This window comes from Schizosaccharomyces cryophilus (genome assembly GCF_000004155.1).
Source record: "Schizosaccharomyces cryophilus OY26 unplaced genomic scaffold supercont4.1, whole genome shotgun sequence".
NCBI classification, from domain to species: domain Eukaryota; kingdom Fungi; phylum Ascomycota; class Schizosaccharomycetes; order Schizosaccharomycetales; family Schizosaccharomycetaceae; genus Schizosaccharomyces; species Schizosaccharomyces cryophilus.
In genome coordinates this window covers 1,707,781-1,723,221 of record NW_013185624.1, presented here as the reverse complement: position 1 = coordinate 1,723,221, position 15,441 = coordinate 1,707,781, and the positions used below count along the sequence as shown (strand labels likewise).

The 15,441-nt window shown below is 37.5% G+C and overlaps 5 protein-coding genes across 5 annotated transcripts; 1 reads left to right on the top strand and 4 right to left on the bottom strand.

Moving 5' to 3' along the window:
- The first annotated feature begins 108 nt into the window (after nucleotides 1–108).
- Nucleotides 109–1,264, top strand: SPOG_02942 (glycine decarboxylase complex subunit H). Its single transcript, XM_013165603.1, has one exon. The coding sequence runs from the start codon at nucleotides 348–350 to the stop codon at nucleotides 879–881; it is 534 nt and encodes a 177-aa protein (XP_013021057.1). The 5' UTR covers nucleotides 109–347; the 3' UTR covers nucleotides 882–1,264.
- A 37-nt stretch (nucleotides 1,265–1,301) lies between these two features.
- On the bottom strand, nucleotides 1,302–2,426 carry SPOG_02943 (uncharacterized protein; the record flags this gene model as incomplete). The annotated part of the gene is made up of 1 exon (XM_013165604.1): nucleotides 1,302–2,426. One exon carries the CDS (start codon nucleotides 2,424–2,426, stop codon nucleotides 1,548–1,550), a length of 879 nt encoding a protein of 292 aa, XP_013021058.1. The 3' UTR covers nucleotides 1,302–1,547.
- A 761-nt stretch (nucleotides 2,427–3,187) lies between these two features.
- SPOG_02944 (19S proteasome regulatory subunit Mts4) lies at nucleotides 3,188–6,177 on the bottom strand. Its single transcript, XM_013165605.1, has 2 exons — nucleotides 5,955–6,177; nucleotides 3,188–5,903 (listed from the first exon to the last, which is right to left on the bottom strand). Exons 1-2 carry the CDS (start codon nucleotides 6,087–6,089, stop codon nucleotides 3,363–3,365), a joined length of 2,676 nt encoding a protein of 891 aa, XP_013021059.1. The 5' UTR covers nucleotides 6,090–6,177; the 3' UTR covers nucleotides 3,188–3,362.
- A 43-nt stretch (nucleotides 6,178–6,220) lies between these two features.
- On the bottom strand, nucleotides 6,221–13,423 carry SPOG_02945 (morphogenesis protein Mor2). Its single transcript, XM_013165606.1, has one exon. The coding sequence runs from the start codon at nucleotides 13,191–13,193 to the stop codon at nucleotides 6,615–6,617; it is 6,579 nt and encodes a 2,192-aa protein (XP_013021060.1). The 5' UTR covers nucleotides 13,194–13,423; the 3' UTR covers nucleotides 6,221–6,614.
- Nucleotides 13,424–13,995: 572 nt separating this feature from the next.
- SPOG_02946 (ribosomal protein subunit L27) lies at nucleotides 13,996–14,888 on the bottom strand. Its single transcript, XM_013165607.1, has one exon. It carries the CDS (start codon nucleotides 14,637–14,639, stop codon nucleotides 14,172–14,174), a length of 468 nt encoding a protein of 155 aa, XP_013021061.1. The 5' UTR covers nucleotides 14,640–14,888; the 3' UTR covers nucleotides 13,996–14,171.
- Nucleotides 14,889–15,441: the final 553 nt, after the last annotated feature.

Sequence of the window (15,441 nt, the reverse complement as noted above, 5' to 3'; positions counted from 1 at the left end):
ATCAAAACAAACAAAAGCATACTTCATCTTGCAGAGACCAAATGTCTCTTTCCTTATCCTTTCTCTTCTGAAAGAAATTTCATTCAATTTATTATATTTTCTGTTTCTCTTTTGTTTACAATCTCAGCTTGTCGTAGCGAAAAGTAGTAAAATCATGAAATCTGAAACTAACTGTTAAAAAAGAAACCAACTACGAACGATAAAAAACACCTTATTTTTTATCACAAGACTATCTTAGCGATAGTGACTTTGTCGTGCATTAAAAAAAAAATCCATCCAATTCAACACTCCTACTTGGTTTCCCTCTTCCCACCACACATTTCTTGATTTCCGCTAATTTATAGAAAATGCTTGCTCCCCGTGTCTGTCGCTCCGGTCTTGGATCTCTTCGCTCTGCCTTGTCTTCCAAGGCAGCTTCTCCTTTTTTCCTACGCTCTTCTGCGAGTGCTGTTGCTCGTCCTTTCACGGCCTTTCAATGGAGAGCCGCTAACTTTTACTCCACTAAACGTTTTACGAAACAACATGAATACGTTAATGTAGACGGCGAAGTCGGTACTGTTGGTATTTCAGAGTATGCCGCTCATGCCCTTGGCGAAGTCGTCTTCGTTGAACTTCCCGAACAAGGATCCTCCGTTGATGCTGGCAATGGACTCGGTTCGGTTGAGTCGGTCAAGTCTGCAAGCGATGTCTACTCTCCCGTTTCTGGTGAAATTACAGAGGTCAATGCGACACTCAGTGATTCTCCTGAGAAAGTTGGCCTTTCTCCCGAGAGCGAGGGCTGGCTTTGCAAAATTAAGCTCAGTTCTCCTGAAGAAGTGAAAGGCTTATTAACCAAGGAAGCATATGATGAGTTCTGCAATGAAGAAGACGCTTCTCATTAATTCAACACGCTTTTATATGATTTACTTGTCTACCTAAAGCCCTTTATCCATCAATCCATATCGACATGGATTGATGGATGTTTTTTGTCGATTTTGCTTATCCAATCGCCATAATGCAGAGCCGTAATCTACCAGATACTGAATTAATTACAAATCTTTTTAAAAAGTTTATTTTCCTTCTCTAATTCCTTGCGTACCTCACCGACCTTGACCTCCTTGTATGCAAAGGCCAATTTTTAACAATTTCCTTTCTCATTCACCTATACTAATAATTTTATAATTATTATAAAGAACTAATATATGCTATGATAGGTTATTGTACATCTATAATATTAATAGTCTCAATCCTACATCCCACGCAAACGCATTGACTTTCTTGAGAGCTCTACAAAATTATTTCAGAAAGACATGTTATGTAATATAAGTTTCAATTAATTAACTATGTAGTTTACGAAAAGCGAAGCAGCGATTAAAAGTCAAAAAGTTCAAAAAGATCAAGAAAAAAATGAAAAAAAAGCATGTACAGTAAAAGCTGTTCTTGAAATAAAAGTATGAAAGAAAAAATAAACAAAAAAAAAACAAACTCTAGATTTGAGCCTTCTATTTGCCCATAAATGATTTGCAATACTCATTGGAATTAAAAGTTGGCTGCTATATTAGATGCTTTTACATTAAGAAAGCAATGGACGCAACGAGTAAAGCAAAGAAGGCGGCAAAGCCCTTCAACGGCAATGTTTGACCGGCCGCAGATGGCATAGTAGTTGTGTTACCATTGAGAATAGGCGCAGGACGGCTGCTGGTATTCCAGGTTGCCGAGCTACTGATTGGGAAGGCACTACTGCTGTTCGTACCAATAGGAGTGCTAGAGACACCAGATGGGATAGGTGCACCAGTCGTGTTTGTGCTGCCCGTAGGAACAGTTGGAACAGTGCCGTTTCCGACAGAAGAGGAAGGTGCGACTGTTGAATTTGCACTACCCGTAGGAACAGTTGGAGCAGAGCTGTTAGAAGTAGGGAAGTAAGGAGTACTAGTTACATTTGCACTTCCCGGAGGAACGATTGGAGCAGTGCCGTTTCCGACAGAAGAGGAAGGTGCGACTGTTGCATTTGCACTACCCGTAGGAACAGTTGGAGTAGAGCTGTTAGAAGTAGGGAAGTAAGGAGTACTAGTTACATTTGCACTTCCGGGAGGAACAGTTGGAACAGAGCTGTTAGAAGTAGGGAAGGTAGGTCCTCTTGTCCTGCTTGAATTGGTAGTTGGATAAATTGGAGTGCTGCTTGTATTAAGGTGACTTATAGGATAGCCGGGAAAAGAGCTCTTTGAAGGAGTGCTGGTCGTGTTTAAATGAGTAGTAGGGGGAACAAGACTCGTCGTGAGATTCGATTGTGAAGAACCTATAGTAGTGGGTGGATAGCTAGTGCTGTTTGTACCGGGTGCAACAGTAGTAGGAACAGCCGTACTAGTAGCGTTCTGGTACGGAGCCTGTCCTTGAGCATGCACGACAGCTGCTAGCAGTATGAGCTTGGAAAAGATGGAGAAGATCATCTTTAGAAGACTAAATCAAGAGATGGTAACTTCAGCGGATACTAAAGAAGGCGCAAGGAAACGACTATCGGTTAAAAGGTAGCTAGCTCCTTATTTCACAGTTCCTACGTCTTGTTAGGACTTTTACTGCTTGTCAAGCTCAATCCAAAACTGGCTATTTAAGTAAAATTATTCTTACCCTTATCACAGTTTGATTTCATTTCATGACGACCCCATGATTCTATTTCACTGATTGCTATTCGTACAAGTTATCGGTTTTCATGACTTTCAAAGCAGGACGGTCATCTACTTCTAAAAATCCTTAACAATATGCGCGTACAAGTTTGGTCATACCTACGTCGTAACGACTTAAATGTGAGCAAGCTGCATGGTCATTTTTATAATCCTTCCTTGGGAAGCGTATCGCCTGTTTAATTTTTGCTCGTTATCTCCTTTTTGGATAAGTTGGTAACAGAAACATCATTTACGCAGACATTACTTGCTTCTTATAAAGACTTAGCTATTTTGGTATATTAATTTTGTAAATTTTAACACCCCAGTCTTCTACTTTTCTTAGTCTTTAATGGGTTTCTATTTTTGTTTTTGTTTTTATTTTTATGAGGTAATCCAACGTCAGCATTGCTCTAATACAAGCATGTATTTCTGTCTTGCTGTAATTGTGTTGTCATTTTGCGAAGCGTATAATGGCTAAGACTTCACTCTCATTTCGCTACAAAGTGAGCTTAAATGATAAACAAGAATCACACAGCTCTAAACTGATACGAATCTTATATAAAAAACACAGGTTAGTTAGAGAAGATATTTGATTTTCATAAAAAAATATTGAATTTAATAAACTATCAACTAACCAACAGAAATGCGAACAACTTTTTGATGGACAGTTGCTAGTCCAACATTAATACATATATTGTCTTTCATCCATTGATCTGGTATCATCTAAGCGGTCATTTCAATGTCTTCGGTATTATTTTTTTTCAAAATCACAATTCCTTCTAGGGTGGCCATTGGAGTGTAAGCTTCAGTCGCAAGCTCTGCTCTTTCATTGTGATGTAATAACACTGGTGTTGTATGAGTAACCCAACCAGTGATTACCTTGGGACGTCCAGCTTGTCCGACAACATCAACAGCTTGACCAACACGTACACTGACCGGGAGATACTGTCCGTCCTCACCAAGAGTGATAAGCATCCGTGGTCTCATAGCCAAAGTCAAGCCGTACAGAAGCCAGTGTGAAGAATCAAGGATTAATGAGCTCGCATCTAGCATCGCGAGTGCGACTGTCATGAGACCAGCAAAGGCTGTTTGACCGAGAATTTGACGATCGGTGTGATAAGGATTCAATGACATGGTTCCTTTACCAAGGTAAAGCAGTCCTTGGGCAATGCGTACGATAAACAATGCATTTGATTCCTTGTGATAGTAACTAGCCAACTGTCGAAGTAATTGGGCCAAGCGAGCATTATTAGTACCGGCACCAACGAGACCCATAGCAAAGATGGCGTTGTAGGCGACATCTAGATCGTTGTCATGACTGTATCTAGAAAGAGTATCAAAAATTCTCATTTGTGGATTTGAAGCAGAAAGCAAGCCAAGTGCCAAAGGGACAGCTTTTCTAATAAACGGTTCACCATAATGCATCATGTGATCAAATTGTCTAGTAACCATTTCAGAACCAATGTCCTCGCCCATTGCAATAACTGCAACACCCAGAGCTGCTAAGGATTGTGCACTCCTTTCACTCTCCTTTGCATCAGCACTTAAGGGCTCACTGCAAATATGTAGTAACTTTTGAATCCGCAAAACGTTACCTGTCCCTGCATACGAGCAGATATCAACCAAAATCTCTGCTTGTCTAGCAATGTCCCCTTCAATGGCCTTTAATGTCTCAATGGTAGCATCAGCCAAATCTTGTTTACCGATGAACAATAACGCGAGACCAAGGGCCATAAAACGACCCCAGTTATCGTTTTGTCCAGCTTCCTCACGCTCCATTAAAGTTTGTAAGATAGTACTAGCTACATCACCGTTGCAAGTACCGACGAAGATTAATCCTAATGTCAATGCTGCTAAGCAAGAAAGTTGCATTGGTGCTTTCACATCAGTAACAATGGGTGCAAACATGTCGAGCATGTCTTCACGGTTAGATCCAGCGTAAGCCAAACCCAAGCCTAAAATAGCTGTAGCACGAAGTTTCGTAGATCCTGTTTCAAGATACTCGGATAAAATAGCTAATGCAGGATCAGCCTCATTACGAACGGCAACGTTGGTTACACCTATTCCCAACAAAGCACCTGCTTTAACATTTTCTTCAGAAGAGTAAAGATATTTATCAAGTAAAGAAAGTCCCATATCGACATTCCATAATTGCAGTAAGCCGATAGAAGCAGTGGCACTAATCATGCCAGAGTCTTTGTTTTTATAAATCCAAGAGGATTTCTCATCATCAACTAAAACAAGTCGGTCATTACTGTATCCTGCATTAACAAAAGAATTAACTAAGGTATTAGCCAGGTTCTGTTTAGCTGAGTAAACACCAGATGAGCCAAGGCCGGTCCGAGCTACTTCTAAGTGACTTTTGAAAATATCTTCAGGAACTTTAGGATCCATAAGGTTTAGTTCTTTTCCGAGATGATGAAAATGATCAGACAAATGAATGTTGTTCAAAGCATCGTTCAACTCTTCGTCCTCCATGTCAAAAGGAATTCGCTGCCTGGCTAAAATATAAGCCATTTGTTTTTTTAACAATGGATCTTTCGCTGCCTCACAATCCTCACGGATCAATGACATATCGTCGAGACGAATAGCAATATTTAAAGCTTGTGTAAGTTGATTAAATTTTCGGTAAATAGCATGAGCCGTTCTAAGCATGGCTACATCTTCAGGAAAAGGGAGAAGATTTACACAACTGGTAATGTATAAACATACACGAGACGCATTATCGGCCTCAACATAAGGTGTGACTTTTTCGATAGCACCCAATTCTTGCAATAAATCGATAGCATCAGCTTCAGCATTATGGGTCAAGAAGAAAGGAACAATGAGGAGTGCAAGATCCATAAGATCATCAGTGGCTGAATCCTTTTCCTGTCGCTCAGCAAATTCAGCTCCAATTTCAGCTGCTAGATGTCGTACATATTCATGACCCCAAACAGAAGGATCAGTAGTAACACCATGCAAGCGATATTTTAATGACTCCCGTTTGCTAGGGTCACTGTATGACATTCCTAAAACGGAAAGGATATCAGCAAGTTGAACTTTCAAAGGACCCTCACTCCAAGATTCGAAAGTCTGTGTTAACGTAGAATAATGGGGTCGTAAAAACTTAAGGGGCTTAGGAACCGCTGTCATAGAAGACGTAGAGGTTCTAATGATTTCTTTCAATTGTGTAAGAATGGAACTCATTAAGTCTAAGTTGTTTTCTTGAATTCGCTCTACCAGCATATCTAAATCGGTTTTTAGTTGTAAGTCTTCTTCTGACTATTGAAAAGGTTAGATTTATTCTCTTTTAAGGTGCTTAAAGTTACTTACCAAATCCACCACATCATTTCTTTCTTTCACCGAAGTAGCTTCATTTTTTTCATTAGAGGAAGGCGTTTTTACGCTTTGATCTTTCTTCATCTCATCATTACTATTTGAAGACTTGTTAATGTCTTCGGGATTCATCTTTTCTACTTGGTTTCTTCACTGACGATGAATAGTAATGTGCAGTCGGCAGGACTCTGGCACACCCACAATATTAGGTATATCGAACGCTTGCGAAGGTTTCATGCTTACTCACTATTATTACCATACTATTCACTGAGTTAAGTTAGTGATATTATGATACCCTCGATTAGAAAATATCCAACACTATTCTATCAATCGTCAATCATAATTGAGTTTATGCTATGTAAAAAGGAAACGAATTGAAACAATGAAAGCCTTTATTATATGACTTTAAAGACATATAACACTGGCATATAAAGTTTTTTTGACATGCCGCCAGCCATAAGACATAAAACTAAATAATGCCCATAAACAAGTAAACTAAATTTAAATAAATAAAGCGGGCAAAGTACGCACGATACTTAAATTCCGAAAATAATAATTATAGTATCTGCGAACTTCGCAAAAATCCATAGCAAAAAAAAAAGTAATAAGAAATACATAAATAACCTTCTGACTTTTCTTTCTAACGTCTCACATTTCTTAAACGAAAGAATGATTAAAAGAGTTGTTGCTTTCACTCGCGTGGAACATAGTCCGCAAATGATAATAATTTTCGTGTAACGGTAGCTCATTTGAAGGATATCTTGAATATGCAGCTTCCGAGTCTTCCAGATTCCAGCCAGCAAAACCCTCATGATTGGCAGACTGTCGCAGCTCTTTTAATGACGAACAAATTTCTGAAGAGTTATTCAAATGGTTTAAAATTGAAGAGTTTGGTTCACCATCAGAAAAATATAGAGGCCTTAATTTTGACATAAGAGATGCCTTATGTGAACGAAGAGGAGCATCAGAAGACGAGTCTATCGAACCGTCATTCTCTTCAGGGGCTATGTAATTCCCAAATGCACTAGATTCGTAAGGAACGAAGCCTTCTTTCTCTCGTTTTAAATTTCCTGAAAGTATAGAGACTATGTGATCGTCACAGTCGTCAGAAGTATCGTTGTAGACTACTGTGCTATGATCTGACAAATCACTCGACTCAGGCAAATGCTCGTCTTTATCTTCTGCAAAGAAAGCATCAAGGCTGTGTAAGGTAGTTACAAGCTCACCTAAAGAATTTTCTCCTGAAGACCCATGGCTATTCGTAGGAATATGTCGAGGATAGTTTGATACCTCTTCAGCATGAAATTGGATTTCAGGAGTCTTTAAAGAAGTACCTGTTTCAGGGCACATATAGAAAATGGCATGTACGTTCTTCTTGGTCAATGTTGTTGCATACTCAGAGTTAGGTTCAGACCAGCCAGTTTCGTCAGGAATTTCAAAAAAATGCGCAAATCTAGCATCGGAATTTTTGGTTTTGGGGTCAATCATTAGTAGCTTGAATGTCTGTACATCAGAAGGCCCTGAAATTGATAATGGCATGGTTAAGAGCTTTAATGCATCCATCACATAATCAGTAGATAATAATCTGAGCAAAGGAGAGATTAAGTTTAATCCAAGACCACTATATGCTTTGTTGTCAAAATGCAGCTTTGGTAGTACGTTATCCAAAATCCTCAATGTAGATTTTCGAATCCATGGCAAATTATTTGACAAAAACATCGAAAGAACTGTTATGATTTCCAAAGCAAACTCTTCAAAAAAGTTTGAGGTTATATATGAGACAGCACATTTCAAAAAGTCATCCGAACTCCTAAATTGTCTTTTCATATACGTTTTAATCAATTCAATTAGTTCGAGATTCTCGTACATGGATGCCAAATTGGTTAATTTACCACAGAATTCATCCAAATCAAAGGGTAGCTTTTCGGACGTTTCGTATGTTGAAAGCATTGCAGGTAATGAAACTAACAAACAAGCTAAATGTCGGAAATAACCGTTTCCGACTATGTGATTATCGCTGTAATCCATTAGTAGCATAAACAGTTGCATTGACATGTTAAACGATTTTGTTGACCGAAAGCCTCGTAATACTAGCAATTGAAGGCCATCAAACTTCCCATACCATGATTTTGGAAAAGAATCTATCAATTGTTGAAGGCATTCGGGGAGATCTTCTGTTCTTTTTAGAAAATTAAATGCAATTTTGACCGCATATAGATATTCTTCTTCGTGAACAGTAGTGAGACATGCTACAGAAGTCCAAAATAATTGAGGATAAAACATCAAATCAGCAGGATCCATAGTAGTCACATATGCATTAACAGTGGCAAGAATTTCAATAGAATAATCGTACAAATACTTTTCTTCGTCTGAGATCGTCCCAACTAATCTGGCTACTAAGTTCAGCTGAATGTTGGTATCGAACTTAGGTAGTATACAACGGAAAATCTGAAAAGAATTACAAGCCAGTCGTCTTGATGGGCAAGTTGTAGCCCAGTTTAAGGCTATCTTTCCCCATATCTGTATTAAGTCAGGATACGTATTAGATAATACCTCATTAGTTTTGGCAATTAAATGATCATAACGAGTAGTCTTGAAGTTTTCCAAACTATCATTTTTTGCCTTAACAGAAAATATATCTTCAGAATCCAACAGACTAAAGTAATTATCATCAGAATATAACCTTCCTTCCATTGCTTGTACTTTTTCAACAATATAATGAATAATTTGACGGCATTGCTTCCGAACTATTTTAGAATAATGATCCAGTTGTATGAACGCTGCTTGAAGAATTGTAGCTATCTCATTAGCCCCGATTCTAATAGACGGATTAGGGACTATATCCATCAGCAATAATAAAGACAACTGGCATGGTGAATAAAATATTGAATCCTTCTCCGGTGGAAAAAGACTATCTAGATCCGCAATGTACATATGATTTGAATTTTCAACATCGTAAGAAAATACCTCCTGATTTTCGTTGGATGCATTCGTGGAAGATATAAAGGATAATAAAGTAGCATATAAGCCCGGAAGTATTTCGGTTTTTGCAAGGTAAATTGTGATTTGCCGTGTGCACTCTACAAATGCGAATGTTTTTCGATTAAAACATTGTTGCATCAAGAAAAATAATATCACAGTCCAATTTTTCTTATGTCCTGACAAAGCTAAAGACGTCCAAAGCGCTTCAATCTCGTTAGGTAAGTCTTTAGTGTACCTCGTAGTAACTTCAATTAAGCCCATCAACATGGCGACGGTATAAAATTCAAATGTTTTATTGCCAACATCCATTTTGAGCTCCAGGTTCTGTAACCAAGGAAGTAAAACGGTAACCAATCCTCGTCGATGAAAATCGCCATAATTAAAATACCTCAAGCATTCAGATGTCAAAGCAAAAGAAGCCTCAGAAAAATCATTAGCAAGTTGAACCGAAAATAAATATTGAGGCTTTAAATACAGAGCGGGATTACTGGATTCCAAAAAGCTCTTCATTTCCATCATGGTTGTCAATGTAAAACTGTTAAGCCGAAATTTTCCTAGCAACTCAAAAGCTTTCAATCTAACAGATATATTGTTTGCTGAAAGTTTGACTAAACAGAGTGGTAACAGTTTTGGAATACTCAGATGTCCAACTTCAGTGTGAACAAGCATTTCCGAAAGAGCCAGAAAGAAATAATCGCATGTTTGTTGCGGGATACCTTGCAAAAAGCATTTTTCTATCACTTTTTGGAGTAGTAACTCATTGTCCCAATTTTTTATTAGTAAGGTACACAGACCTTTTCTAGCAAGGTTTATTATGACTTTTGAAAGAGAGTTAAAAACGGCTGTATACCAATTGAGTAAAACCTCAACATCAAAAGAAAATATGGCTTCACCTAGTTCTTGATGAAGCCTAGAAGTGCTCAAAGTTATCATAGCTTTAATTGCTAAATATTCAAGATTTTGTTTAGCTACTTCAAACGATGCAAGAAGACGATCGCGTTCTCTCATGTCTTTTTGGCTTTCCATGATATTACGACGAATCTCATCTTGATTGTTTTTCATTATTTGTTTAGCTGGACCAAAACCGGTCCATTCATCTAAAAGTTTCCAACAAGAAACTCGACCAGATAGTGGCAATATCTCGAAAGAGTCATTCATATTTTGATATAATGTAATTTTCTCAAGAAGCTGTGCAAAATAGCATTTAGTCTTTAATGAACTAACATCACCTTGAGTGTGAGAAGTTAAGTAAATTTTTAGATCCTTCAAAAACTCAGAGATAATTAATAAAGTATCAGTCTCATCTTTCATTGAATCATGAATCAGAAGATGAGATGTTAAGGCAAAAATATGTGCTATTTCAGACCTTAATAAGTTATCAGATTTATTTCGTCGTCCGAAGTTAAAATTTAGATTTCGAAGCAAAAACTCTGGCTTTTCCTCCTTTAAAAATGAAATATAAGGCTTCAGAGATCTGACGAGTTGGGGAAATGCATTTACATTGATACAGCCTGTAGCAAACACTACGGCCTCACGAATAGGGGAAAAGTCTACGAAAATTAACGGAAGTATCATGCTAAAAAGGCTTTCAGCAGAAGTGATCTTTGTAGTTTCTTGTAAGCTCCGTAAATGAGTCCCGGACTGAACAGCTGTTAAAGCTCGTCGCAAGTTTGTTTGCGATAAGTCTAAATTGGAAGTATAAGTAATAGTACAACAAGCAACAATTAAATACAACTTCCACTGAACAAGAAGATATTCGGGAAATTCATTATTGTTCACGGCACTTTTCAAGTTGAAATTAACGTCTGAGATATCGATTTTCGAAAGCAGTTTTGATGTTATACTAGGAAGCTTTGCACATACTGTGTTCCTCAATAATGCCATTGTAGTTGGGAACCGTTCGAAACAAACTTTAATAAACTTAGGAAAAACGTTATACCAAATTGATATATCAACTCCACTGTTTGAAGTTGCAAGTTTGAGCAACATATCTTTCGTTCCATCGTTAATAAATTTCCTCAAACGAGAGCGTTCAGCAGCAGTAGGCAGATGACTCTCTATGCTCAATATAGAAGAGTCGCAATCTTTCAGTACATCCACTATAGTAGGCTCAGAATAGACTTCTCCAGTCGTATAGTTATCAGATGATAATACTAAATATTCTGTGTTTAGCTTTTTCACATCATTAAGCAAAGCTACTGCAAATTGACGAATATCGACTGAGGGAGATGAAAGATGTAAAACAGCAAGCGACTGAATTTCTTCAATGATCATCCAGCTTTGAGTTTCATCGTAATCCTGTTTACCCAAGCTCGCGTTCTCGTTGTCCGAAGTAAGATTAGACTTGCTGCTAAGGTAAGAACTTCGTTTTTCAATAACAGCTTCTTGTTGTTGAATCCATATTTGTATTACCTCGTGATAAGTACGAAGTAGGTACTCTGAGCCTTGAACGAGTTTTCTAGATAAACATGAAATTACTGGCTTGGTCAAATTAAGCGTTGATGCGAAATAAAGAAGAGCGTTATGACACGAGAGATGAATAACTTTGTTAGGACAGTTTAAACACTTGACGTATGCATCAATTATTTTAGGCTCAATTTTAGCAGTTAAACAAGGAAAAATTTTTAGGGAATTGCTATATAAGCCCAAGTAACCTGCAGGATTCCGTGAATTATAACAACGGTTAGTGTCATTCGAGAGTTGAAGTATCAGAAAAAGCGCTCTCTGCGATAAATTCTTTATAAATGTTTGCCAGCATGAACCCATCGCATCGCTCCAAAGATCAATGAATTGAAAATCGATAAAATTAAACAACTCTTTGGAAGAATTTTTTAGCCTAATATCCTGTAATATGTAATAGGAGGATCGTACTGCGATCATCATTTTCTCACAACCCATATTCTCATTAAATGCATCCATTAGTAAGGGCTCTAATATTTCGTTTATAACATAATCCGGATAATGAGGAGCAAGGACTCTTAATAGTTGTGAAAACCCTTCCACTTCATCAACTGTAGCAAAGGGGGTTACATTGAAAGTTTTTCCCTGGAAAAAAATAGGCTTTAAGATGTAGGAGATATTTTCCAGGTTTTCATCAGTATTTTCTTGAAGACGATTAAGACAAACCCAAAGAACCTTCGCCACAGATTTCAAACCCGTACATCGAAGCCTTCTATCTTTTATACGAACAAAGGAAGCCTCTAACGTTGCTAACCAATTTTCCAGAAAAAATTCTTTCGGGGAAAGGCATAACAATGAACATAGGAAAGGAAACCATATGTGCCAAAATTTAGACTTGGTGCTTGACTTAAATGCAACGGGATAAAGGGAGTGTACAGTGCGTATCCAGGCTGGAATATTTACTTCAAACGTCGCATGTATTACAAGAGGAGAAAGGAGGTTTTCGAAAAGAAAAGCGTGCTCAATCTGAACCGCTTGGTTCGATTTGATAAAAAAAGATGCTAAGGATTCTAGGAAAGCAACACATTCCTCCAAGTGTGCTATTGGGTAAAGTCTTATATGAAGGTGTCTCATAGCGCGAAGAATGTATATAAGATAAGCTTCTCTTACCTTAAAATCCATATTCGATTTTTCCAATTTTTCGATTTCTTCTATGAATCGATCGGATACCATGACAAAGTTGAAGCGAGAAAGACTCCCTAATAAATAAGCAAAGCTCTCCCAGTTAGCGAGTCTCAAAGAAGATGAACAATTTGGGAGATTTTTTGGGTTTAATAACTGGTGAAATATGCATTCCAGTAATGAAGAAACTGTGCTCTCTTCAAAGGTATTATTTGGAAGACTTTCTGTAATTTCGGATAAAGAGCGGCAAAGAATATAAACGGAGATGAAATTCTTCCTTTCGGCTACGAAATGTGGAATATTCTTGGTGTTGGTTACATTGACCCGAACTTTTCTCCAATAAAGAAGTGATTCAATCACAGCCACTGGTTTTTTGGTAGCAAGGCCGATTAGAGCTTGAATACATCTATCGAATTCTTCATCATGGCCTTTCCGTAGAAGACGAATAGCGTCTTGTTCGCTCACTGTAAATGAAACTTGATACGGTTGTGTGTGTCGATTGATTTGGTGACGAGCAAGGTTAAAGATTTTTTGTTCTGATATCCTAACAAACTGGGTAAAAAGTATATGGAGGGCATAATCAACTGCTGAGTGTTGTTGTTCTTCTTGTGAAGGAGTGTCAGTTTCCTCTCCGTAGAAAGGTTCTTCTTGAGCAGTTTCATTCGAGTTCATTCAGTTTATCATTATATATTCTAGGTCTGCCAAAGAAGTAGCAATTCTAGATCTCAATGCTTGAAAAGGACCTTGGGATATCGCGCTGAGACGAGAAAGAATATTTGAGAAATACCGATTCAGAGGGCTTTCTGAAGGAAATCTTTAATTGGTTCCACCGTATTTCATAAGAACCTGGTTTTCTTTAAGTAGAATGCGGCAATATATCCTTACCCAAGTAACCAAATGCTTAGTATGTAAACTGCAACAGCATTGACTGCAGCCAGTAGGTGACTATTAGAAAACAACGTAGAAGTTTATAGTATGTTCGAGTCGTTTAAGGAGATGAGTAAAACTCACTATAGTGGCTCTCTACCAAGCAAGTGTAAAAAAAGGCAATAAAGTTTCGCTTAGCGGCCGATCCCATGTTAGGTGTATTTTGTATAGCTGTGAGAGTTTCTAGTTCTGAAGATGTCGATTTGCTGCATGAAACTATAGAATTTTTATAAACTATTGATCTTATATTGTTGAATTATAATCATTTAATGAAGAAAGTAGTGCGCACAATATAACAAAGATGAGAAATTTGAGTGTTCTGTTCAAAAGCTGTTGCATGGTTGTTTCGTTCTTTAACAGGTACGATATCATACAGCTGACTGATCATACATAACGATAATCTTCGTTCATTTATTTTTTGGTAAAGGATAAACATTCCTATTTACTCGATTTTAGCTACAATTGGGTTGATCTATGAACAACTATGTGAAAGGTGTTCTGGTAGATCAAAATAGCTTACAAGTAGCAATTAAAGCTTAATGAAGTGATAGAAAAGAATGTAGGAATATATGTATGCAAGATTTGATAAAAAAGGTATTAGTAATACATCTGGAAAAAAAAATAAAATAAGAGAAAATAATCCTGAAGTTTGAGAAAGGAGAAAAGAAGGTTATACAGTAACAGACATCAAGTCAAACCTTTTACTGACAAGAAAGGGAAGACCTAAGAAGAAGGAGCAGTAGAAGGAGTTGTTTGTGTAATATATTTGTTTACTCTTCGAATTGTTGGTTCCTCTTCTGGTCTAGGTAAAGTAGTCTGTCGATCAAACACTATACCAACATATTTCCTGGTCCGACGAAGGGATATCTGCTTTTGGAAAAACTTCACATATCCAGAAACATTTGCGAAAATTGTAAAGTCACGGCCAACCTTAGCATTGTCTCCAGGGTGAAACTTTGTACCTCTTTGTCTAACTATGATTTCTCCAGCATTCACGTATTGATTCTCTGAACGTTTAATACCGAGACGGCGACCAGCTGAATCACCTGAATTATTTGCAGAACCTCCTCCATGCTTCGCAGACGTCCGGATAGGGGGAAAAGTTAGGGCAAAAGGCATCAACTTCGTGGCATTGTGTTTGCGGAGCAAAGCAGTAGACAACTCATTCATGAACGTCGACTTTCCAATCATAGTGAATAGCCTATTATTCTGTGTGGAAGAAACTTGATTGTGTATTGTATAGAACCGGTGTTGTTCCCTTTTCCCTTCAGAAGCCAGAAACTTACTTCTTCAAAAAAAAATCAAAAAAAAAAGGTAAAACACTGAGGAAGGAAAAGATGTGTTAGACAGTTTTTTTTCCTGATGAAATATGGTACAATCAATAAAGAATTAGTTCTTATTGAAAGGTACTTTCACGGATAGCCTTGGGGACGGTTGACCCACTATTTATCCCTCGAGCTCATTACGGCGAATTAAGGATGGGGAAGGTCAGTTTACCAGGAATTTTGCTATGCAATGTGTAAATGAGCTTTGCTTACTTTACCATCTGAAAAATAAATGAATACTCTATAAATAAGATAAATTAATAAATTATCGATTTTCTTTTACAAACCTTTTTTTGTCCACGCATACCATATTTGCTTTCCTTCATATTTATTAACGATGGAGAGTGATCTCGAAGTATGAAATATGAAATCGGACTGAGATCGTTATATAACAAATGAACAGAACCACGTACATCCTGTCGGCACACACACTTTCAACTGAAAAGGCGTCTTTTCCTTTGGTATGGAAAGTTATACCCGTTTTTAATAAAATCTTACGTTGACGACGAACAATTCACCTTATCATTTATATAAAATAGATTGGTTTCATTGTCTTTATATCATTGTTGAAAAAAATCAAGTTTGTCATGAAGCGATAAACATGGTAGCACCGTATGCTGATATACTTAATAACTACTTCACAGGTAATTGTTTTACCGACTTGCAAT

Coding starts and splice junctions, on each gene's coding strand:
- SPOG_02942 (XM_013165603.1), top strand. CDS start 348: ATGCTTGCTCCCCGTGTCTGTCGCTCCGGTCTTGGATCTCTTCGCTCT.
- SPOG_02946 (XM_013165607.1), bottom strand. CDS start 14,639: ATGATTGGAAAGTCGACGTTCATGAATGAGTTGTCTACTGCTTTGCTC.
- SPOG_02944 (XM_013165605.1), bottom strand. CDS start 6,089: ATGAATCCCGAAGACATTAACAAGTCTTCAAATAGTAATGATGAGATG. Junction 5,904..5,954: donor GAAATGATGTGGTGGATTTG/GTAAGTAACTTT, acceptor CCTTTTCAATAG/TCAGAAGAAGACTTACAACT.
- SPOG_02945 (XM_013165606.1), bottom strand. CDS start 13,193: ATGAACTCGAATGAAACTGCTCAAGAAGAACCTTTCTACGGAGAGGAA.